A 25,986-nucleotide genomic window follows, 5' to 3' on the forward strand; every position below is an offset into this window, starting at 1 on the left:
GGGGCGGGCGGAGCCGAGGCCAGAGAAATGGGAATCCTCCTGCGGCGCACCGGGAGAGGCTGCCTTCACCGGGGGAGCGGCGGTGTCTTCGAGGAAACCGGAAGCCCATGGTGACCCCTGGCGACCCGGTTTGTTTTCGGTTGGTTTCCAAACACTGGGGAATCGAAACTCGGCGGCCCTTGGGGGTGGCCCTTCGTATCTTGGCTTTAGGGTGAGTGACTGGCTTGGGCCTGGCCTGGAATAGGGGTGCGGGCAGTGTCGGGACCCACTTCCGCTGCTGCTGGTGCCAGGAGACGCGTCTTTTTTCTCTCCCCCTCCCGCGCTCCCAGTGACTAGGGAGCGATCCACCCCAGGGCATCCCTTGCTCGCGTCACCTGCACACCCCCAGCTGTTCGGGCTCTTGGCCCTTCATTGTACTCTGCCCCAGTTGCTGATTTTCTTTTGGTACTCGGATTTATACTGTAATACAGATCACAGCATAAATTGCTCCAGGGTGTGTTGCAAAGACGATAAGGTGACCGGAGACTTTGACGTGCCAGTATTACAGTTGACCCTTACTCCTTAAACTCAGAAGACACTTCCGTTTTCATTACTGGAATTTTGAATGGGGTTGGGTAAGATCTCAAGACATAATTTAAACACCAGTTCCCTGAAAACGCGGTATCTGATTACTGGTTATGTTACGGTCACTCAGTTATCTAAAAATGGGAATGGTACATTCTTCACAAGATGATTATCAAATTTTCATACAGTATTACTTATACATGGGACGTCCTATGCAAATATAAGATTTTAATACTGAGGCAACAGTATGGTGTGATGGGAAATGGCCCAGGATTCTATCAGAACACCAAGATCTGAGTGCTGAATTTGCCATTTATGCGCTTGATGTTGGATAAGAGGCTAAATAAACCCTGCCCAGTTTCTCTCTCTCTGAAAAGGGGGTAATGCTTACTCTCTGAGACACCCAAGCAGTTTCTCGGAGTTATTCTGGTCATGAAGTCAGCTGTCTTAATTTTCCTTCCCAGTTCCCCCATTTTCTACCATTTGCATGTCTCAGTTTCTCCACCAGTCTGTATGCCCACTCAGGTCTTAAGGTAGATCTAATGAATCTTACAAAGAACAGATGAGATAGTTTTCTAAAAAGGTGAAGGACATTGCAACATATCATTATGTTAAAAAAAAAATAATTGATAGGGACCAGCAGTTAGCATAATGGCTATGTCGCTGGACTCTCACATAGTCGACCGTGGTTCGCGTCCCGGACCCGGTGACTTAAAACACGCCTGGCGCGTGTGCATGCATGCCTAAGATCCCGAGAGGAGAATGGAGGAGAAGGGATTGCAGCATCCCCAACCCCTGGAGTGTGATTTCTCTCTTTCTGTCTCTCTGTCTCTGTCTGTCCGGCGAGCACACACGCCCTGTAGCAAAAACCTCTCAAAAAAAATTGATAACACCAGTTACCTTAATATAGGTATGTCGTTAAATTGAGGTATATCCCTTTATGAAGGGAAAGAGAAGTAGGCTGCTCTTAATACTTATGCTAGGCTTGAAAGAGTCTTATGATTGATCCCCTGGCCTTATAGACTGACTTACGGATTAATGTTTAAAACATAAAAGTCAATTTTATGTATTTTATGTGTGTATATATCTGTATCTGTCTATATGTATCTATATATATATATCTGGTGCCAAGTGCATTTTTGGAGTCACTGAATTAAAAAGCATTGGATTGTTAAGGTTCCTCGATGAAGCGATAGTATCTTGAAAAGAGGCATTTAACTTGATCCCTACTTTATAAATTATTTAGGCCATTCCTGCCCCTCATTACTTCATCGAAGAGTAAGTGTTGATCAGTTTGCTCCCATAATACTCATTGCTCGCTTCACAATATCTTGACTGACTGTATGAAGTGGGTTCAAGAGTATCCTAGCTTCTCAAAGGAAGAAAGGTGATGGAAATTTTTTTTCTTGTCATTTTTACACTTTGTTTTTAAGAATTATGTATTTTTATTTAATTTCAATTCTCAGAGAGAGAGAGAGGGAGAGTGAGGAAGCAAGCCGCCAGGTCTGGAACTCAAATGGTGGTCAGCCATATGGGTGTCCAGCACCTAAGCCCCCATACCACCTGCTGGCCCTGTGATGGGAATTTTAAACAGATTTCCTTCGGGGAGCAATGTAAAGATAAATAGGCCTTGATTCAGATCCCAGCTATGTCACATACGTTTACCTCTACCTTCTTGCCAGACTTGATGTAGGTAATGTGTGTAGTATACCTTTTACTCAGTTCCTGGCACAAATGTAAATTCTCTTCTGTCTAGGTTGATGTACTATCCAACCCTGTTTTATAGCTGGGAAAATTGAGATGCAGATCAGTAAAGTGGGCTAACCTAAAATCAGGGTGGCAAATCCTAGACTAAAATCTGGAGTTCTGAATCCTGGGCCCTTGTTCGTCTATGTAGAGTTCTACCTCTCTGGATTCTTAGGAAAATCAGAATCCGTTTTGTGTTGTCTCTCAGAATGTTGTATTAAGAGCACTAATTTAAAAGACAGCTTATCCAAATTCACATCCCAGCTTGGCCACTGATTAGCTGTATAGCTGTAGGTAAGGTGTTTAACTTTTCTAAAACTTTTTTATAAATTAGGATTATACTACCCTACTAAGAAGTAGGAAAATGCATGTAAAAACATTAGGCAAGTGATCGAAAAAAGGGTAGGTAAAATTATGGTGAAATAAGACAGGATAATCTTTTATTCCTAGAAAAAAAGACGAACCTGGTATTTCTAGTTTTTGAGGTTTTTGTTTTTGTTTTTTTGGTCTGCTTGTTTTTTTGAGAGATTTTTGCTATAGGTTGCGTAAGCTCACTGGAGAGACAGACACAGATAAAAAGTGAGAAATCACCCCATAGGGGATGGCCACGCCACAGTCCTTTCTCCACCAATCTCCTCGTAGGACCTTGGGCATGCACGCACATGCACCCAGTGTGCCTTTTAAGTCACCCAGTCCAGGACTTGAACTGTGGTTGACTCTCTAGCAGTTCAGCAATGCAACCATTATGCCATCTGCTGGTTCCAGCCTGGTATAGCTGAAGATTAATTTATGCACTGATCAATGATCTTTCAGTCAGCCACAAGCTGCTATTTGACAGTGGAGTAATAGACTGTGCTATAGCTTAGTTATGTAGTAGGCTACACATGAGTCTTGCTCAGGGACACTGTGATGTCTGCACAACAGCAGAATCACAGTGACACATTCTCAAAACATACTCCTGTCATTTAGCAACATAAGACTGCATTTCTATGTTTTCTAGTATCCAGAATCTCAGTATGGACAGTTCCCAACTTACAATGTCTTGACTTACGGTCTTTTGATTTTGTGATGCCACAAATACAATTTAGAACCATTCTTTAAATTTCAAATTTGGATCTTTTCCCCAGGCTAATAGGAATATGCAGTACAGTATTTCTACAGTGCAAGAGGAGTGGTGGTGAGCCATTCAGTTTTTTTTTTCAATTTTTGTGCAGTATTCAATAAATTACATGAAATATTCAACACTTTATTATAAAATAAGCTTTATGTTAGATGATTTTGCCCAGCTGTAGGCCAGTGTAAGTGTTCTGAGCACATTTATAATCTAGGCAATCATTATAAATTAGGTATATTAAATTGGTAAGTTAGGTGTATTAAATGCATTTTTTAAAGGTTTTTGTTATAGAGCATGTGTGCTTACTAGAGAGAGACAGAGGTAAAGTGAGCGATCAACCCCCAGGGGAGATGGGCACAGCACAGTCCTTTCTGCAGTCTTCTGGGATTTTGGACATGCATGCATACTCACCCAATGTCATTTTCAGGCTGCCAGATCCAGGACTTGAGCTGCACAGCCAACCATGTGTGATCCAGCACCTTAACCTTCACATCACCTCTTAGCCCTTAAGTGCATTTTGACTCACAGTTTTGTTTTTTTTTTTTTTTAACAGATTAATGTAAAAAGACTTCATTATTTTAAGAAAACTTGAATCATGATAAATAAGGTTAAATATAGTGTAGATAAGTTTCCCTGAATGTTAAATACTAAAACTAGCTTTGTCTAGTTTATTAATTGTAATAACAGCCAGTTAGGTCCAGCCCCATAGCCCAGTAGTTAAAGGATCCAGATCCTACATGGTGGGCCACATTTTGAATCTCAGCCCTCGTGGGGCACGTGTGAATGTGTGCCTCAAATCTTGACAGGATAGAGAAATGGAGAAGGGACTACAGTGTGGCTGTCCCAGCTGGGGCATACTTTGTCCCTTTTTCTGGTGAGTGCACACACTCTCTGGCAATTCCAGTTAAAAAGCCAGTTATGTCCTTACCGTCTATCCAGAAAGTCAAATTTCTTGGGCCAGCTAACTGGAATTCCCATGAAGAGACATTTAATTATAACAGGAACCTATAAAATTAAATCTGTATGGAGGGGCAGACTACTGCCTTTGTCGAAGGAAGGGTAAAGGATGCTTGTGTAAGCAATGAAACAAAAGTTTGGTAGCAGGTTTGCCTTTCAGCATAATAATAAGAGTAATAGGATGTACCTGTCTTGTATTATTTGATTTGTTTCCAAGATCTAATTTTTCCTGACACTGCAGCTTTTAGTCTACACAGTGTGATTTGTTTGGATTAATACATATTAATATTCAGATACTTGTGCTTTCATATTTCTGCAGGGATAGAAATGAAAATTGATTTTCACTTTAACCAAATTTAAATGGCAGTTGTTTTTAAAACCTAATAAAACTTTATACATATCTGTGATGCTAGTAGATTTTCTCATAGGTATGTAGCTATTTCTTCAATAATTTTTAGAACAGATAGTTTTATACTTCTTTCAGTATATTTTAAGTCATTTTTAGTATGTAGAATAAATTATGTAGTAATAGTATACAATTTGAAAATTTTTATTGCAAATAATACTTTTTTAAAGAATTATTTTTAACTTATTGTTTTCCATTTTGATCAGAAAGAGATTGAGAGACAGAGGGAAATTGAGAAAGGAAGCCACAAGGTCTAGGACTTGAACCGTGGTTGGCCATGTGGGAGTCCAGTGCCTTTAACCACCATGCTACCTGCTGGCCTGTTTAGAGAGAGACCACATATATACAACTTCTTGATGATTTATAGGTTTTTAAAAGGCAACAGATATACATATGTGAGATAAACTAGTCTGATTACTCATTTCATTGTAAAAATGACCAGTTCTAATATCGTATAAAATGTGACATGTATATAAATATATCTTCTTCCATCTAAAGTACTTATAAATTTTTCTGAGGAGTTCCCAGTTTAGTAGTTCTTGATGAATGTAAGGTTTTGTAAATGATTGGGAAAGGAAAAATATTGTTTCAGACTTTAAAGTTCTTTTGCTACATACGTGATTCTGGGTAAGTTTCATGACCATTCCAGGTACCAGTTTTCTCATCTGGGGAAATGGATGTAATAAAATTTTCTGTCTTATAGGGTAGTCAGGAGAATTAAATGGGATATTTGTAAAAATTTAGCACAATGCTAAGGGCTTAGCACAGGTCATTGGGCTGTGAATATTTTTCATATATGTGAGTATTCTTTACACTCTTTAATCATGTCCAGATCTTTTAAAAAATTATTGGGGGGGAACCAGCAGTTAGCGTAATGGCTATGTCGCTGGACGCCCACGTAGTCGACCGTGGGTCGCATCCCGGACCCGGTGGCTTAAAACTCACACCGGTTGTGTGTGCATGCGTGCCCAAGATCCTGAGAGGAGAATGGAGGAGAAGGGATTGTGGCGTGACTATCCCCCCTGGGGGGTGATTTCTCATTTTCTGTCTCTGTGTCTCTCTCTGTCTGTCTGGCGAGCACTCGTGCCCTATAGCAAAAATCTCTCCAAAAAAAAAAATATATATTGGGGGGCCAGCAGGTGGTTTGGTGATTAAGGGCTCTGGATTCCCACATGGCTGACTTTGATTCGAGTCCCAGGCCTGGCAGCTTGCTTTCTCACTTTCCATCTCTCTCTTTCTTGCTCATTCTGTCTCTCTCTGATCAAATTAAAATAAATAAAGTTAAATAAAAAATTCTTTAAAAAAAAATTTGTTGGAATAAGAACCACAATCAATAGTCTTTCTATAATGAGGGACCATCTGAGTTTGTCTCCATCCTGTTTTTTGTTTTTTTTTTTCTTTTTTTAAAATTTGCCAGGAGTGCATTTATGGGAGAAGAGGATGATGGAGAGGGTCGTGATAAAGCACCTTCCCCCACATGGGGAATGATCACACCACAGTCTCTTTTCCTCCACTTCTCCCTCTCTTCTGGACTTTGGGCATTCACATACACATACTAGGTGTGTTTTACAAGCTGCTGGATCCCATACTCAACTGCTTAGCCGGCCGGTGGGATCCGGTCTCCTTAACCACCATACCACCAGCTGTCCCCATCCCGTCTGTCTGATTTCATCTCTGGCCACTCTTCTCAGCCATTTGTCTTTCTCCTTTCCTTTAAAATTGCCTTTGTTGCTGGAAGTTAGCAAATTGTAAAGGTTTATATACAATAAGTACAGTGAAAATAAGCACCCTCTTCACTTAAGCTTGTAGGTTTAACAATCATATAACCTTTGCTGCACCTTCATTGAAAACCACTGCTCTTCTCCATCTCTTGACCCAGCCCCATAGCATCCTGTATTATGGACAATGTATTACCTACCCTTATGGTATAAGAATTATTTTCCTGCACAGTTCTTTTCCCACCCTCAGTTTTTCTTACTGAATAAATAATTGTTTTATGATAAAAATGAATGTGTAGCTATATAGCCAAGCATGTTAAAACTTTGTGTAGAGCAAAGGTGAATAACCTCTGCTCATTAAAATGCACAGTGGGACATCTGTTTTGATTTTATGAGCAATTTGTACTTATTTTTCGTTTTCTGTTGTGTAGAAAAATGATTAAATTTGAATGTATACTATTTGGTTGAGAGTTAAGTTATTTAAATGAAATGCCCATTATAGAGACAGTTTCACGTCTCCTAATAAATGGTATTTCCCATATTTTTATAAAGAATTTACTAATACTAGTTTATGATTTTAAATGCCTTATATTCTTAAGACTCCACAAGGTACTTGCTGTTACTTCCTATTCTTGCTAAATAAAATAACCAAGGTTGGCAGGTGAAGCAGTTTACCCAAAATGACATAGACACAAATGGCTGAGATTGGGTTAGAACCCAGGCAGTCTGGTTCCAGTCTGTGCTACCACTACTTCAAGAGTTAAGAGTTTTTAAATATTGCCCCAGTATTCACATCATTCTAAATATATTTTTTGCTCATTTATTTAATGAAATCTTTGTATTTAATACTTTTCTCCCTTTTAAACAGTTGTCATGGATGCACTGGTAGAAGATGACATCTGCATTCTGAATCATGAAAAAGCCCACAGGAGAGATACACTGACTCCCGTCTCAATATATTCCGGAGATGAATCTGTTGCTTCACATTTTGCCCTTGTCACCGCATATGAAGACATCAAAAAACGCCTTAAGGATTCGGAGAAAGAGAACTCTTTGTTAAAGAAGAGAATACGATTTTTGGAAGAAAAGGTCATTGTTATCTCCTACCTTCATGATACTGGGTTGTCAGAAAAGTCATGACGCGTTTTGCCTAGAGAAACAGAAAAATAAATCATGACTTTTCTGACAACCTGATATTTTATGACAGATAATACTTCAACACGGGGCCAGTCGTGGTGGCGCAGTGATAATGTAATGTTGTGCGGTCACCAGCCCACATGGGCAGCCTCGTGTCCAAGGCCCCTGTGCGTACCAGGCATGTGCATGTGTGCCATGATGCAGGTTTGGCTGAGGCTGGAGATGGGTCACAGTGTGAAAACCTTGCTAGGGATGCCAACCTGTGTGTGTGTGAAGAAAGAGAACAAATTTTAAAGTAATTCAAAATATTTGATATTTCAAATACTTTTTGTTTTGTCTTTATATCTTCCATAGTTGTCCTGAATTTCCAAGGGTAGCATACTGCTAATCTCAAAACTTTAGGCATTATTCATATACAAAACACAGTATAAGCACACTCAATACTGTGTCCTTGGTTACTATTTGTAGAATAGAATTTAACAATTTAGAGGAGTCAGGTTCCAAATATTTTTCTTTCTTTTATCAAATTGTTTTACCTTCATAGCTGTGTGTTATTTAACTCAGAATTTTCAAATACATGCCAGAATAAAAATGACATGCCAACAAAGCAAATAAAATGTCAAAGGAGAACACTTTGGAAGATCGTTCTGATATGTTTTATATCTTTATCAGTACTGAAATCTCTTTCCTTTTTATTGTTTTCTTATTGAAGGTTTTTCCCATAGGGTACATGCACTCTCCAGCTAGGAGAAACAAAGAGAGGGAAAATGAGAAATCACCCCCTTGGGGGTAGCCATGCCACACTACCTGCTCCATTCTCCTCCTAGGATTTTGGGCACCCACACACACGCTCCAAGTGTGATTTTCAAGATGCTAGGTCTGGGACTCAAATTGCAGTTGGCCCTGTGGGAGTTCAGCACCTTAACCACTACGCCATCTGCTGGCACCTCTTATTGTTTTAATTGCCAGAAGATATGTGGACTTCTCTGAGAGGAACAGAGACACAGAGAAAGAGGGAGAGTCCTTCCCTGGCCAGGCATAATCACTCCACAGTCCCCTCTCCATTTTTTATCCTGTTGGGATTTGGGTCATATACATGCATGCATCCAGTGTGTTTTTCAAGGACCTAGGATTCAGTTTCCGTGGTCTGCTACGTGGGATCCAGAACCAGCCCTGAAATCACCTTTACCTCAACATTCTTTTTCATTCTTTAACACGTGTAATAGGAATGATGCTTTTAACTGATCAACTAGTGTCTGCTGTTTCATGCACAAATCATTATAAATCACCACATCTACTTGTGTATTGGGAACTCTTCCTCAATCTATTTATTTTTGAGTTTTAAAGTTTTAACTTAGTTTGTGTTTCTTCAGGTCAGATCAATATATTTGTATCATACAATCCACAACTTCCACAAAGTGTAAAGGAAATGGATTATTCTGTTTTAAAAAACATCAAGGGTGGGATGTGATAAGAGTTTAATTCATTTGTGGGAAATAAGAGGAAGAGAGTCAATTGTAAAAGTAGTAACTGTTTGGGGCCAGCAGGTGATGTAGTGGGTAAGGCACTGGACTCCTACATGGCCGACCGTGGTACGAGTCCTGGACCTGGCGACTCACACCAGGCACATATGCATGCATGCCCAGAATCCCAGGAAGGGAGTGGAGGAGAAGGGACTGTAGCGTAGCCATCCCCCCTATGTGATAATGCCTCACTCTCTGTCTCACCAGTGAGTACATGAACTTGATAGCAAAAAATCTCTCCAAAAAAATAAAAAATAGTTACTTCTTTGCATTCATAAGTTTTGTTTTGTTTTGCTTTTAATTAAAGATGATTAAGTAAATTTGTAACACAGTGGAATAGGGTAAGAGAAGGTAATGTTTGGGAGGTGATAGCTGTGTTAAATATTTTAAAGTTCCCTATAGCAAAAATCTCTCTTCAAAAATAATTTTAAGTTCAGTAGTAATATAGTGTATAATGTATAGTTAACATTGGAAACATTTCTGTACTTTGTGACCAGAATCCTCCTAATGCCTGCTATGGAATAATACAGGATTTAATGAACTGATGTGTCTATTAAAAAGTATATACCTTATTTAACTTGATATATGATGCTGGAAATTAGTTACTACTTCAAAACCTCAGTACTTCAAAAGAATGTTGTACTATGATGATTTAGCATATTATAAAACAGATAACTGAAGTATAAAATACTGATTAAATAAAAGCATAAAAAGCTTTTTAAATGTGCTACTCTTTTTTTAGCTCTTTTTTTTAAAAAAATTTTGGATTTTGCTATAAGGTGCATGTGCTCACCTGAGAGAGACAGAGAAAGAAAAAGTAAGAAATCACCCCTCGGGGGGATGGCCATACCTCAGCCCTTTCTCCTCCATTCTCCTTTGGGGATTTTGGGCACACACACCCATGTGCCCAGCATTATTTTCAAGCCACTGAGTCCAGCACTTGAACCGTGGTTAGCATGTGTGAGGCCAGTTCCTTAACCACCACTCCACCTACTGGCCCCCTTTTTTGTGTTCTTAGTAAGTAAAGATAAATTATACAAAAATGAAATATTTGCTTAATTATAGTCCAGGTTTTATCCCTGCATTTCAGTGATTCAAGTAAGATGTGGAACTATTAGAAGACTGACTTTTTCTTCTGATTTCTTGTCATTAGCTTATAGGAGCTCGATTAGATGAAGAAACAAGTTCTGTTGGACGAGAACAAGTAAATAAAGCCTATCATGCATATCGAGAGGTTTGCATTGATAGAGATAATTTGAAGAGCAAACTGGATAAAATGGTAAGTTGGCTTGAAAAGAATTTCTGTATATTACAAATATCTTCTCCTTTAATAAAAGGTTTAAAATGAGAAAGAAGAGGTTAAGTATTTACATTGATTAAAAACTTAAAATATACATGTTCAAAGCAAAATAGAAAATTTTAATAGTTTATAACTTATTTATTACAAAAATAATACTTAGTATTTAATAATGTTTACTTTTTTTTTTTGGACAGTTTTTGCTATAGGGTGCATGTGCTCGCCAAAAAGACAGAGAGAGAGAAAGCGAGAAATCACCCCCCGGGGGGGATGGCCACATCGCAATCCCTTCTCCTCCATTCTCTTCTCGGGATCTTGGGCACGTACGCATACGTGCCCCACGTGAGTTTAAGCCACCAGGTCCGGGATTCGAACTGTGGTCGACTACATGGGAGTCCAGCAACATAGCCATTACGCTAACTGCTGTCCCAATAATGTTTACTTCTTAAATACATCTAACATCACTAACTAATTTTAAAAAAGCATTACGTGGTAGAATTATTCATTGTATTTTTTTAAGCTAGTGAATAATAATGTCCTATGTTAGAAAATGAAGATTAGCGAGAAATTAGGTTCATTTTCTCCCATTGCTTTTAAAAGCCACAATAGGTATTTTCAGTGTCTACCTGAAAATTAAGATACAATACCAGTCTATAGATTTTATTGAATATAATTTGGCATTTTCCCTACTTAACTAGAATAAAGACAACTCTGAATCTTTGAAAGTATTGAATGAGCAGCTACAGTCTAAAGAAGTAGAACTCCTCCAGCTGAGGACAGAGGTGGAAACTCAGCAGGGTATGCCACTTACTTGTTATAAATATTCTAACAATTAAATTTGTTTCCATTTCTATGTTACAGCAATTACCAGTTTTCTCTGTGTCCTGAGGCCTTCACTTTTTAATTTTTTAGACTTATATTAATTCCTCTGTTTTACTTTCACATAGTATTTACTTCTTTTAACTTTTCTTTAGCTGTAAAGTATAGTTTTCCTAGAGAAAATTTAATGGTTTTTATTCAGGGCTAGTTTGTGATGAAGTAAAGGAAGAAAGGAGTAGAAAAACAGCCTCATCAAAACTTCTGTCCTGCTGGTATGTCCTGACTTTCTTTCTTACTGAACTTCTTGCTCACAGCTAGACACTTTGTCATGGATAAGTGACTTTTCATTTTCTTCCTTAAGGTTGTTAAAAGGTGCAGATGAAAAGTTGGGGTGGAATATTAGGTCTGAGGGATATGAATCTGTTCCAATAAACATTCTGATTAGACAAACTGAATGATAAGTTTCTGAGAGACCTTTGAGTAGGATTTTTTTTAATAGATGGAAACTAAGATATAAGTTGAGGATAAAGTGATATGCACTTAATATTGAGTTTGTATATTAAAATGTTTATGAATAAAATCATGTTGACATAATGTTCTAGGCCAATTGATCATACTTTGAGAGGACTAAATAGAATTTAGCTGAGATTCATTTATTCTGCTTATTATTTTTATCAGTCTTAACTTTGAGTTCTGCAAAATAGATTATTTGCCTACAGTTTGAACGTATGTTTGGGTAGAGTATTAATAAAAATTCAGACTGACAAATCTATACTTTTAACTGAAGTAGAAAATCAGGGATGGGTGATTAATACATTCTAAAAGATGATTGCTAGGTTTATTATTCTCATTAGCATAGTTTTTTTTAACGTAATTACTTTAAAAAAAAAAACTATTAATGAGTGTGCATGCTTTATATTAGTTTTTCTGTTATCCACATTTTACCATCATAACAGTTTTAGAATTACCATTAGTGTTGAAGACAACAGTAACAGTTTTGCTGTCCCTCCTTTTTGTAGTGATGAGGAATTTAAATCCACCTTCATCAAACTGGGAGGTGGAGAAGTTGAGCTGTGACCTGAAGATCCATGGTTTGGAACAGGAACTGGAACTGATGAGGAAAGAATGCAACGATCTCAAAACAGAGCTACAAAAAGCCAAACAAACGGTAGTACAGAATAAGTAAATTGAGAACTTCACTATTATTCTGCATCATATGTAGCCTTCATAACTCAGTATTAAACCATAGGTAACGTAAGTTGTAACTACTTAGGAATATTCCAGTCCCTGAAAAATTCATGTTTATTGTCCCATGTTAATCCTTTATGCTGAAATTTTATATACTGTATACCTTTAGCCTGATCTCTCACAATTATACAATTTTTGTTTTTAAAAATGTTTGTAATTTTTTAAATTTACTTTCTTTTATAACTATTTTTTCAAATTGTCTTTCTATTGATTTCCTTATGGTATTTATTTTTATCCATGTAATGCCTAAAGAGAGGTTTTAAGATTCCATTTTATTTTACTTAAAAATTTGATTTTTTTATACATTTTTATACATTGTAAGAGCCAACTTGATTTTTAAGTTTCTTTAAAAAAAATAATCAGCCACAAAGGAAACTTTACAGAGCTTGCTTTTCAGAAGACTTAACACATTGGGGGCAACTGCAAATATCAACAAAGAGCTAAGAATTCAAGAACTGGAAAAAAAAAATTGTAGAACTAAAGTATGACTAGCCTAAAGTCATCCATTAAAGCACAAACTGTCTCTCAGGTTCTCATCAAGACTGTGTTTACCAGTATATTGAGTTGGGCTCTAGCAAGCTTGGATTGTAAGCATTCAGATGTCGTGACAGATAATGCTGAGTTTAAAAGAGGAAATGATATAGAAGCAGAGGGGTGTGAGAGCAGTGAACCAAATGCAAAATTTACCATAGTTGTCACAAAAAATTGAAAAACTTCCTAGTCTGTAGCAAATAGCCATTTGATCATTCATGTCTTTCAAACTAAAGTATAATCCGTTATATAATTGTTTCTCAACCATTTTGTCCGCCAGAACATTCCAACACTGTTGAGAAACTGTGTGTTGTATTCTGTGTTCCTCTGAGATGTACCACTCGAAAGAATTACTGCTTCCTGACTGCCAGCTAGGATTCTACCCCGGAATCCCAAGTCTCACTAAATGGAGCTGACTTTCTCTCTTCTATAATGTAGTCTTTATCAGAGGTGACCACTAGATAAGATGAGCTGTGCATGAAGAATAATGTAGCAGGCCAGCCTGGTAGTGTGTTGGTTAGGACAGCTGGATCCTACATGGCTGACTATGCCATTCATATGCTGGACCTAGAAGACTGAAAAACATGCTGGGTGCATGTACATGCCCAAAATGCTGAGATGAGAATAGAGGAGAAAGGGGTCGTGGTGTGGTCATGCCCCGGGAGGGTGCTTTCTCACTTTCCCCCTGTCTCCCTCTCTGGTGAGCTCATGTACCCTATAGCAAAAGAATAGTAATAATAATAAATTTTTAAAATAAATAAATAAAGGAATAAGGAATAATGCAGCATTCTACCCTTTGCTAGACCAAATGAATTCTTAACTAGGAAGTGAGCTCCCACCCAAAGGGGAAACAATAGGAAAATTACTGTCATTCCTATTAGAGTCAGATTTTTTTTTTTCTCCTTTCCCCCTACTTGACGTCCGAAGTTGGTTTTCCCAGCTTTGAAGTTGGCCACACACCACAATTCCTTCAAGATCCAGTATCCTGTTCCACAATATCCAGTTGCCATAACCACTGAGAAGTCTCTTTTGAAAAGATGTGCTTTCAAGGAAAATCTGTACCTTGCAGCTCTGAATTACTGTCAGTATCTACATTCTACCTGAAAGGCAGTAATTTCATAACTTCTGTACATATTGGGTATTTCACTGTAGAGTCAGAAGCAGAGCCCCAGAATTGTAGACAGCTGGCTATAATCATGATGGTTTAACTGTGTCACATTAGAAATGCATTTGACTTTTTGGAGCCTGTTTTCTATAAAGTAAACATTAAACACATTTTCCCCCTGAAAGTTAGTGTGTATATAAATTCCCTGTACATAGTATATTTTCAGTAAGTAGATGTTTTTCAAAATAAGCTTGATTAAAGTAATTCAGAAAGGGAGTGCTTTCAGAGGTGTGTGTGTATGCAATGTTTTAGTTCTTAACTTATTCCACTAGGTGGTGCTAGGGAAATAAATTTGGTTTTAGTTTAAATGTATCAGAAACAGCCAAATCACAGAAACAGATTTTTAAAGATAGAAGGCACTTTAGAAATCACTTTTTTTAACTGATGAAGAAATTAAATCTAAGAAATGTCTAAGAGTTGCAAGTGAGGTGAAGAAGGAATATGAAAAAAATTAAAACATTGTCTCCACCTTTTATGCATTTATTGGGGTAGAGGAAACCTGTCTCGTTTAAAAAATATAATACATCCTTATTATAAATTAATGAACTAGGAAAGGGAAGAACAGAGATACCAATTTATGAAGGGTTTCAGGTTTAAATCTTGATGTTAATAGGATTTATACTTATAAGTCTTGTTTTAAAAGTATTGCTGATCAGTCATCTAATATAAGAACCTGAGAGCAAACCAAAGGAAAAATTTGTGTTCACATAAATCATCGTTCTTATATCTACTATAGCTGTGTTTGCAAATACTTCTAAGATGGTACTCCTGTGAAACATTTTATAATACATTCTGTATGTGCGCATGTGTGTATATGGTGTTTTTTTCTAGTCTTGCTATTTTCTGTTCTGCTTGCCTCTGATTTTCAAGTAGCTGGGACCATAGTCACATGCTACCAAGCTTGGCTCTTATTATGTTGCCCATGCTGACTGTGAACTCACGATCCTTCTACCTGAGCCTCCTGAGTAACTAGACTACAGGCTCGTGCCATCGTGCCAGTTTTTCAGAGCAGGTCAGCAATCTAACCTGCTAATCTAATCTAATCTAACGGCCTCCCATTTAGCCTCAGCCTGTCCAGCAGCGGCGTCCAGTGCTGCAGCACCACAGCGAGGCCTACAGTGCCTTCTAAAGTGTGTAGTGACATCCTAAGTGCACATGGTAGTATCTTTTTGTCTTTTGCGGAGTTTTCAGTGTGGGGTTGGTGAGGTCAAGGTTTCAGGAGCACTTCCATTATGGTCGTTTCAGACTTCCTATATTTATCCCTTAGTATTCCAGCCTTTTATAGTCAGAACAGTTAATCCTGTGATAATCCGTTATATAATTGTTTCTCAACCATTTTGTCCGCCAGAACATTCCAACACTGTTGAGAAACTGTGTGTTGTATTCTGTGTTCCTCTGAGATGTACCACTCGAAAGAATTACTGCTTCCTGACTGCCAGCTAGGATTCTACCCCGGAATCCCAAGTCTCACTAAATGGAGCTGACTTTCTCTCTTCTATAATGTAGTCTTTATCAGAGGTGACCACTAGATAAGATGAGCTGTGCATGAAGAATAATGTAGCAGGCCAGCCTGGTAGTGTGTTGGTTAGGACAGCTGGATCCTACATGGCTGACTATGCCATTCATATGCTGGACCTAGCAGACTGAAAAACATGCTGGGTGCATGTACATGCCCAAAAATCCTAAGATAGAATAGAGGAGAAAGGGGTCGTGGTGTGGTCATGCCCCCGGAGGGTGCTTTCTCACTTTCCCCCTCTCTCCCTCTCTGGTGAGCTCATGTACCCTATAGCAAAAGAATAGTAATAATAATAAATTTTTAAAATAAATAAATAAAGGAATAAGGAATAATGCAGCATTCTACCCTTTGCTAGACCAAATGAATTCTTAACTAGGAAGTGAGCTCCCACCCAAAGGGGAAACAATAGGAAAATTACTGTCATTCCTATTAGAGTCAGATTTTTTTTTTTCTCCTTTCCCCCTACTTGACGTCCGAAGTTGGTTTTCCCAGCTTTGAAGTTGGCCACACACCACAATTCCTTCAAGATCCAGTATCCTGTTCCACAATATCCAGTTGCCATAACCACTGAGAAGTCTCTTTTGAAAAGATGTGCTTTCAAGGAAAATCTGTACCTTGCAGCTCTGAATTACTGTCAGTATCTACATTCTACCTGAAAGGCAGTAATTTCATAACTTCTGTACATATTGGGTATTTCACTGTAGAGTCAGAAGCAGAGCCCCAGAATTGTAGACAGCTGGCTATAATCATGATGGTTTAACTGTGTCACATTAGAAATGCATTTGACTTTTTGGAGCCTGTTTTCTATAAAGTAAACATTAAACACATTTTCCCCCTGAAAGTTAGTGTGTATATAAATTCCCTGTACATAGTATATTTTCAGTAAGTAGATGTTTTTCAAAATAAGCTTGATTAAAGTAATTCAGAAAGGGAGTGCTTTCAGAGGTGTGTGTGTATGCAATGTTTTAGTTCTTAACTTATTCCACTAGGTGGTGCTAGGGAAATAAATTTGGTTTTAGTTTAAATGTATCAGAAACAGCCAAATCACAGAAACAGATTTTTAAAGATAGAAGGCACTTTAGAAATCACTTTTTTTAACTGATGAAGAAATTAAATCTAAGAAATGTCTAAGAGTTGCAAGTGAGGTGAAGAAGGAATATGAAAAAAATTAAAACATTGTCTCCACCTTTTATGCATTTATTGGGGTAGAGGAAACCTGTCTCGTTTAAAAAATATAATACATCCTTATTATAAATTAATGAACTAGGAAAGGGAAGAACAGAGATACCAATTTATGAAGGGTTTCAGGTTTAAATCTTGATGTTAATAGGATTTATACTTATAAGTCTTGTTTTAAAAGTATTGCTGATCAGTCATCTAATATAAGAACCTGAGAGCAAACCAAAGGAAAAATTTGTGTTCACATAAATCATCGTTCTTATATCTACTATAGCTGTGTTTGCAAATACTTCTAAGATGGTACTCCTGTGAAACATTTTATAATACATTCTGTATGTGCGCATGTGTGTATATGGTGTTTTTTTCTAGTCTTGCTATTTTCTGTTCTGCTTGCCTCTGATTTTCAAGTAGCTGGGACCATAGTCACATGCTACCAAGCTTGGCTCTTATTATGTTGCCCATGCTGACTGTGAACTCACGATCCTTCTACCTGAGCCTCCTGAGTAACTAGACTACAGGCTCGTGCCATCGTGCCAGTTTTTCAGAGCAGGTCAGCAATCTAACCTGCTAATCTAATCTAATCTAACGGCCTCCCATTTAGCCTCAGCCTGTCCAGCAGCGGCGTCCAGTGCTGCAGCACCACAGCGAGGCCTACAGTGCCTTCTAAAGTGTGTAGTGACATCCTAAGTGCACATGGTAGTATCTTTTTGTCTTTTGCGGAGTTTTCAGTGTGGGGTTGGTGAGGTCAAGGTTTCAGGAGCACTTCCATTATGGTCGTTTCAGACTTCCTATATTTATCCCTTAGTATTCCAGCCTTTTATAGTCAGAACAGTTAATCCTGTGAGAAATATGGACTCTAGGGCCCAGGAAGTGTAAGAAACACTGGATCGGTAAGATGGAGTTGGTTTAGAAGATCCTTAAGTTCCCTAGTACTGGGTCATCAGGAAAGTCATGATGTATTTTTCTATGCAAAAATGTCATGACTTTTCCGACAACCTATTAATTTAGAGATTTGCAGTATGCTATATGATAAAGGTTCTGAGAAGTCCTGTAGTATGTATATAACTTTAACACTGTTTCCCAAGATTTTATCACTGTAGGCCTGTTTATGTGACGCTCCCACATCGGGGGTAGTTGGGAAACAATCATTACTGCCTTTAGGACAGACGAATTACTGGTCAGGAACAAAGTCTTTGAATATTAGAAATAATACCTTTGAGGTGAATTTATAGCTGATTTATATTACTTTTTTTAATTGATCCAACAGTAGTTGGGAAAAATATTTTTCCACTCGAACAATGTTTTTATACTGTTGGCCTTAAAAGTGAAGTTTTCCAATGAACATATATTTAAGTGTACACTAATTTTTTAAAAAATGATAGATACGAAGAAATTGAAAGTGATTTAATCTGATTTCTTATTTCCTTTAAAAAAAAAAAAAAAGAAACGGGAAGGAAGAGTATTCAGGATATGTGCTTTCTTAGAGGTCAGGTCTCCCTGGACTCATGAACCAGTTTTCCTTCCCTCTCCATTGGGCTCCTAAAGATGCAGTTTACAGTATTAAAACCAGAGATTCAGAAATGGCTTGACTCCTGTAATATGAAGCGTTTTTGATATTTTACTTTCTCAGGTTTAGAGAACTCATGAAATCCTGGTGCAGCTTTTTAATATTCCTCTTAAGACATTTAATTTACATTATGTAAGTAAAAAATAATAAAATTAAATTGCATTCTCTAACTGTAATGGCCACCTCTGCCCATAGAACCTGTGGTAGTTATTTTATTACAGCCCCTTAACATGAGAATTCATTGCAAAGAAGTGTTACAGAGGTGTCTTCAGCATGTTAAGTTCATTTCGATGTATCTTTTAAGCTTTCTGTTGTATCTACAACCTAAACTACTAAAACTTAAAAGTATACAGGGACAGGGTCAACAGGTGGCATCATGATTAAGGCCCTGGACTCCCACATGGCCTACCATGGTTCAAGTCCTGAACCCAGTGGCTCGCTTTCTCATTTTCCCTCTTGTCTGTCTGTCTCTGGTGAGTGTCCATGCGCTACAGCAAATTTTAAAATAATAACAACAATAAATAAAATTCTTTTTATAAAAAAAGTATACAGGGACTTCATGAAGTCCTTTCCAGGTCATTTTCTGTCTATTTGGAAGGAGGAAATTTGTGCTGATCTTTTTAAACATAACCTGTGGAATCTTTCATGCTTTCTGTGATAATACAAAAAAGTAAAAGAGTAAAAAACTTACATTTTCCTGTGGAACTCACCAGAGTATATCATGAGTAGAGACATGTAATAAATTTATACTTTTTTTTGAATGTAGACATCAGACTGACATGTACAGAATTGATAAAACTTCAAGTTCTTTTACATGAGAGTAATTTTACTTTTTAAGCAGTAGTGCTTAAAATAATTGGAAGTGATTTAGAAGTATTTGCTATAGGTTAGAGGTTGTTCATTAAAACTGAGTATGAAATTTAATTTTATGCTGTGAAATTATTCAGCTATAAAAGTTGAAACATGTCTCTGGTAATGCAGAGCTAAGAATAAATAGAATGTAGCCATTACAGTTTTTAATTTATTAATTAATTTATTTATTTTAAATAAATGGCAGAATCCATCTCAGGAAGACAATCTGAAGAGCAAAGATCTCCAAAGAATAAGTGTTTCAAGGTATGAATATTATGCAGCCTTAAAATAATACATGTTCTCTTCCATTGGTCACTTGGTATAGGTACCTAGATTTCTGTTATGATTGAACTTACGATTTAACTTTAAAAATAAACTAAATGGATACTGTTGATTAGATCATGAATGTAATGTCCAATCACTATGTATTTATTTTAAAATCATTAATCAGCAGACTCGAATTTAAGTAGCAGGAATATGCACATTGTAATATATTAAACAAAATTTCTGAACATAAGTAGTCTTTTAGATAGGATTTAGGGACCTAGCTATGAAGCGTTCTGTAATAAGATCTGATTTTGTACGTGAAGAATTAAGCATTTCCACATACAGTAATATCCCTTGGTCTTCAGGGCAAACTTGGGCCACCCTAGTCTCTAGGATAGCATGAGTTTTGAGAGAATTATTTCCTCCTGGGATAAGAACAGAAGTAGCTATCAGAGTTATGTACTGTGCTTCAGCCTTTTCTTAGCCAGTATATATAATTTTCACTTAAGTTGTTTTGAATTATCTAATCATTTTGTATCTGCAATGTTAAGATGGGTACTTTCGCCATCCAATAAAAAATACTAACTATACTTCATTGCTCAGTCATTTGGCGTTCAACATTTACTGGCCTAAATAAATAATGTGAGTTATCTCAGACCTATTCTTATTAAAAAAAAAAAAAAAAAAAAAACCTGCCTTAACAGAAATGATCAGTTAGGAAAAACAGTTTGAGAGAATGACATGTATCCACTCTTCTAAATCAGGGGTAATCAGATCCTTCCCACGAAGTGCCAGCAGTAAATATTACAATCCTTGTGAGCTGGCCACACAGTCTCTGTTACAGTTCAGACAGTTTTACTCTTTGAGAAATATTTCATGTATGTGTGCCCTTGAATTTTATCTCAGTTTACAGCAAGTTTTTCTTTTAAAAATAAAATGTGTTGATAGTATGCATGTAAACTTTTTCTCAAAGTTACCTTCTTTGCTAAAATTACCTTTTCTCTTGTCTACTTAGGTTTCCCTTTATTTCCTGTATTTGTCATTTTTATAAGCCACTTTATTTTTTTAGAGAGAGATATTTGTGATAGGACGTGTGCACTTGCTGGAGAGACAGAGAGACAAAGAGACAGAAAGCGAGAAAGCACCTCCTCCCCAGGGGGAAAGGCCACACCACAGTCCCTTCTCCATTCTCCTCTCAGGATTTTGGGCATGCAAGTACATGTGCCTGGCTTGAGTTAAAGCTGCTGGGTCCAGGACTCAAACTGCTGTCCACAACATGGGAGTCCAGCAACCTAAACACTATGCCATCTTATAAGCCACTTATGTCCCTTACAAGCCACCTTAAATCACTATTAGAAAGACACAGGGAAGGAACCAATGTATTGGAATAAGAATAGGCTAGTAAAGTGGCTCTGCAGAGAGCCAGATGGTGGTGCAACGGGAAAATGCAGTGCTCTGTACGGTCATCTCAGATGGAAAGGATCCCAGTTCAGATTCCAAGAACTCCGAGTACCCCGGGCATGTGCTGTGTTTGGGGGCTGACTAGGGGCTAGGGTGGATCACATCACTGCCCTTCTAAAAGGAGTAGTGTCTTTTTTTTCCCCCCACTGATAGAAGAAATAATTTTTTGTGTTTTGTTTTTGTCGTAGGGCAAGTGCACTCACTGGAGACAGACAGGTGAGAAATCACCTCCCAGGGAGTATGGTCATGCCACAATCCCTTCACCTCCATCTTCTCTCAGGATTTTGGGCATGTACACATGCACATTCCCCATGATTTTTGGGCTGCCAGGTTCTGGACTCAAACCATGGTCAGCCATGTGGGAATCCTTTGCCCTAACCACACCACCTGCTGTCCCCTAAATAAATTTTGTAAGTGTCCATATAAATACTGTATTAGAAATATATATGGGGCCAGCAGATGGCATAAAGGTTATATCACTGGACTCCCACATGGCTGACCATGGTTCAAGTTCTGGAATCGGTGGCTTGAAACTCATGCCGGGCACATGTGCACGTGTGCCCAAAATCATGAGAGGAGGCTAGAGAAGGGGTTGCAGCATGGCCATCCCCTTTGGTCTGTCTCTCCAGGCGCATACAGTCCATGGCAAAAATTTCCTTGAAAGAAAATGTGATACAGGGTAGGACTTATACATCCATTCATTGGGGGTTGCACAATTTGATTACTTCATTGAAAATAACTTAAAAAGCTTGCTTTTCCCCCACCTCGAAATGTATGTTTAATGAGGTGAGATAACTAACAAATATTGAGGAATTTCTATTCTAAGATTTGATGGAGGTTGAAGACCCAAGGAAGTAAGTCCAGGTTTTGAGTTTGCAGGGCGATCAATGTGGCTCCAGCATGCAGCCTTCAATTCTCTTGAGCTCGGTGTTGACAGAGGATCAGCTCAAAACAGTTTTTAGAAAACACTGTCTTGAGTTCAGTGTAAAAGTTAGTGTGAAAATTATACAAAACATATGGCATGTTGCTGTAAATAAAACATGACCTTTCTAAGTACAAATTGGTTTTTTGGTTTTGGGGGTGTTTTGAGAGGTTTTTGCTATAGGGCATGTGCGCTTGCCAGAAAGACAGACAGAGAGACAAAGTGAGCTTTCAGACCAGATTCAGGTATGGAGTTACTATACTTTTGCTCATCATCTGTAAACTTACATTGTGGAACTGTGTTACAGAAGGCATCCTAAAATGTAAATCCCTGGTTTAGAAAATATGGGCTAGGTTAGTGTTTTTCCAAACTCTTCTGTGTTTCCTTAGTAATCATAAAATTCTGTGAGTTATGACAAACATTTTTAAAAGATGGATAAAACAGAATAGGACAGACCAGAGTGTATTACACACAGTAAAGGGTAAGTATGGTTTCTTATATATTGCTTTTTTGGGGGGGGAAGGATGCAGTGTAAAATGATTGCGCCTTGCAATCAAAAATATTTGAAAGACTTATTTGAGAGTCACACTTGTCAGAATATACATTTTGAGTCTGTTGCTCTTGGTTAAGAATATCTCATACTGGGGAACCAGCAGTTAGCGTAATGGCTATGTCGCTGGATTCCCATGTAGTCGACCGCGGTTCGTGTCCCGGACCCGGTGGCTTAGAACAAACACATGCCGGGCGCGTGTGCGTGCGTGCCCAAAACCCCGAGAGGAGAATGGAGGAGAAGGGATTGCGGCGTGACCATCCCCTCTGGGGGGTGATTTCTCGCTTTCTGTCTTTATGTCTCTCTGTCTAGCGAGCGCATGCGCCCTATAGCAAAAAAACCTCTCAAAAAAAAAAGAAAAAAAGAATATCTCATACTTAAATTTTACATCCTCTGGGAAGATATAGGAGTTCAGTAAAATTTCAGTAGCTAAAATATACATACATGTATGTATGTATATACATATGTATGTTTATACATGTATATGGCTGAAGTATGAACTTACAGAAGTTTTTTTCTTTTTAAGAGATTTTTATACTGAAATATTCAGTGTATAGTGTCAGTCAGTTCAGGAAACTGGACTTTCACAGTTTTACTTGGTAATCAGGACATGTACCCACCCCCTTGTTGAGATTGGAACAAACAGGTTTTATGACATTTAACATCAGAGGTGACGTTCTTTACCGGAGCTGAGAAGATTGTGCTGGCAGTCAGCATACTGTAGGTCCTTGGCAAAAGGATGACAAGGACACGGGAACTGCCACCCAGAGGGCAGCAGTGAGTCAGTCCGACAAGATAGGTAGGAGAGGACTGTGAACAGCAAGGTGTTAGCAGTAGACTCCTGAACCTGTTCTCTCATGGTTAAATGAGGTTACTCACTTTGCCAGGTTGGCGTGAGAATGTGAGTGAAGTATCTCATAGCACATAAAATTACTAAGTGCACAATAATCGTGTGTGTTTCTATTTTACTTTTTAGGGTTCTCATTTTAGATGCTTTCGTGTTCTGTTTATAGTATTTAGGTAGTTACATAAGTTCTTCATTGACTGCAATATCCTAAACAACTATCAGTAGGATTTTGCTTATATGGCATTTAAACCAAAACTTAAGTCCACACTCCCAGGTGCGGAACTGGGATTAGGTTTAGAGGCAAGGGGAGACATAATATATGCACAGTCTAAAAACTCTTGAGATAATAGTTGGAACCCTCATAAATATTTGAGGGTTGACAGTTTGCTTTTTCCAGTTTTAAGTAATGGTTTAAACATTTTGTTCAAGCAGATACAATTTTGTTCAATAGATAGAAATTCATTTTTTTACACACTTTCAAATAACTGTGAAGTGGGTAACGTTAGCTGCCATTACTTCGTTATCCACAAGAGGGAGAGCTTGTACTTAGTAATAGTGTTAGATTTTTATATCTGTAGCTTTCAATTCAGGCTATATTAAGAGTGAAAGAAAAAAGACTAGACAGATATATTTTAAACTCGGTGGCCTACTTTTCAATATCACTGAATTTTTAAGCAATATTCATTAAATTCAATTGAAAAATATATATTAGATATCATATTAGCACCTTTATTAGAATCGCCTTTTTTACTTTTCATGTCTAGCTATTTTGAGTGATAAGATATGCTTGGTATTTTAGTACCCAGATATGTTCTTGGGTATTTACTTTGCTTGTCTCTTAAGTCACTACTGGTCTATCGTCTCATGCCAGTCAGTAATAAACTTTTTTAAAACTATATTATTCATTTATATCATGACTTTCTGCAGGAATTAGCACGTGTAAAGTGTTCATATTTACTGCTGTATAACGTAACTCTCAGTAAGCATACCGGGTGCTGTGGATTATAGCAGAGAACTAGCAGCTCTCTTCACACTTAAGACAGGTTACTATGTCAAACATTCTTTGTAGCAACATCTCAGATGTTTACTGGTGAAATACAGAGATAGTTAACTAATTTTTGTGAAGTAAATATTTCACACCTATCAAAAACCTGCAAAAAGCCCTGTGATTTTTAAGATGCTATGGGTTAACAGGTGACATTTATAACACCAAAGCCAGTAGATTTTTCTGAAAAGCAATATTCTACTGCTTGTATTGTAGGAATTATAGTCTTGAATGGGAACATTCTGACAAAAGATATTTAACTCACATAATTGAAAGTAATTCAGTTTTTTAGTACATCCATTGCTTCTACAATTAAAGTACTAGATTGAGATTTCAAGATTGTTATCCCCAGGAATTTTAAGTTTTTTATCATTAGAAAAAATTGAAGCATAAGAAATATATTGACCTAAATTGACTTTTATACTACTAGCAGTACACTAAAAGGCAGAAATTGTAGTTTAAATGCTATGAGATTATTCTTACATTTAATATTTCATATATACTTATATAAGATGAGGCTACATGCCGAAGACTTTAAGTTAATTTAGTTGGCAGTTAACCTATAGAAGAAAAATGTGAATGTCCAAATAATATTTAATGGAAAACAGAACCTATAAAAATCAGGTATCAAAACAACTAGTTTTTGAGATAGTTGAGGTAAAATACTTCTAATTATAAAAATGAAAAGCATTTTGAAATTTACTTCATATAATCCTCCCTCTCTAGCTTCTTTTTCCTTACCAGGAAATCATCTGGCTCTTCATGTCTTGTGCTGTCATGTCACATTGGTTTAGAACCAACAATATGAGACAGCCCAGTCAAACATAAAGAATGTAATGCATGAAACCTAAATTTTATTTTAATGTGGATAGGGTATACATTCACCAGTTATTTCAGTTCACAACAGCGAAACTGTCAAAAGCTAAAGACAAATTTGAGTTCATACGCGAATGGATGTAACTTTATTGTTGATCATATTTGCAGATGAAGAACGTATCTTTACTACTTACTAACTGGCTATAATAAAACCTCAGTTCTGAGAACAGACCTGTAGGAAACTCATCGATTATAAAAATTTATTTTTACCATACCCCTTTGCTTATTACAGTAGTTGATTGCTAGAAATCAGGACAGGTTACTCTAATAAGATCTCATTTAATATAATGCCCTAATTAAATAGCTTTCATTTGTTTATATAATCTCAAAACTAATTGGAGCAGAAATAGAGATCTATTTTGAATTTTAAAGTTACTCCCCTTTTTCCCATAAAAGGCAATTAGTCTTAACTTTTTTTTTTTTTTAAACTATTTCAGTGACAATATGCAACATGCATACTGGGAACTGAAGAGAGAAATGTCTAATTTACACCTGGTAGCTCAAGTACAAGCTGAACTACTAAGAAAACTGAAAACCCCAACTGCAATCAAGAAAGGCAAGTCACTATTTGCCGGAAACCACTGATTCCAACCAGAGTGCTTGAAGAGCAACTAGCTATCGTATCTTACCCAAATCTCATCAAAAGAGCTTGATAAGCCAAAGTGTATATATGTATATA

General features: G+C 37.4%; 1 protein-coding gene across 4 annotated transcripts in view; it reads left to right on the plus strand.

The window, feature by feature from the left end:
* The first annotated feature begins 6 nt into the window (after positions 1 to 6).
* AZI2 (5-azacytidine induced 2) overlaps positions 7 to 25,986 on the plus strand; it is a 32,093-nt gene continuing 6,113 nt past the window's right edge. For 2 of the 4 annotated variants that reach the window (XM_014589671.2, XM_006153301.3), the window contains exons 1-7: positions 7 to 211; positions 7,374 to 7,594; positions 10,319 to 10,444; positions 11,161 to 11,260; positions 12,301 to 12,449; positions 19,545 to 19,603; positions 25,745 to 25,863. In XM_014589671.2, the coding sequence (XP_014445157.1) occupies positions 7,379 to 7,594; positions 10,319 to 10,444; positions 11,161 to 11,260; positions 12,301 to 12,449; positions 19,545 to 19,603; positions 25,745 to 25,863 (769 nt within the window). In that variant the 5' untranslated portion in view covers positions 7 to 211; positions 7,374 to 7,378. The remainder of the gene's footprint in view (positions 212 to 7,373; positions 7,595 to 10,318; positions 10,445 to 11,160; positions 11,261 to 12,300; positions 12,450 to 19,544; positions 19,604 to 25,744; positions 25,864 to 25,986) is intronic. The other 2 variants (XM_006153302.3, XM_027773757.1) reach the window with 2 other exon arrangements.

This window comes from Tupaia chinensis, unplaced genomic scaffold, assembly GCF_000334495.1.
Source record: "Tupaia chinensis unplaced genomic scaffold, TupChi_1.0 Scaffold000368_1, whole genome shotgun sequence".
NCBI lineage: Eukaryota > Metazoa > Chordata > Mammalia > Scandentia > Tupaiidae > Tupaia > Tupaia belangeri.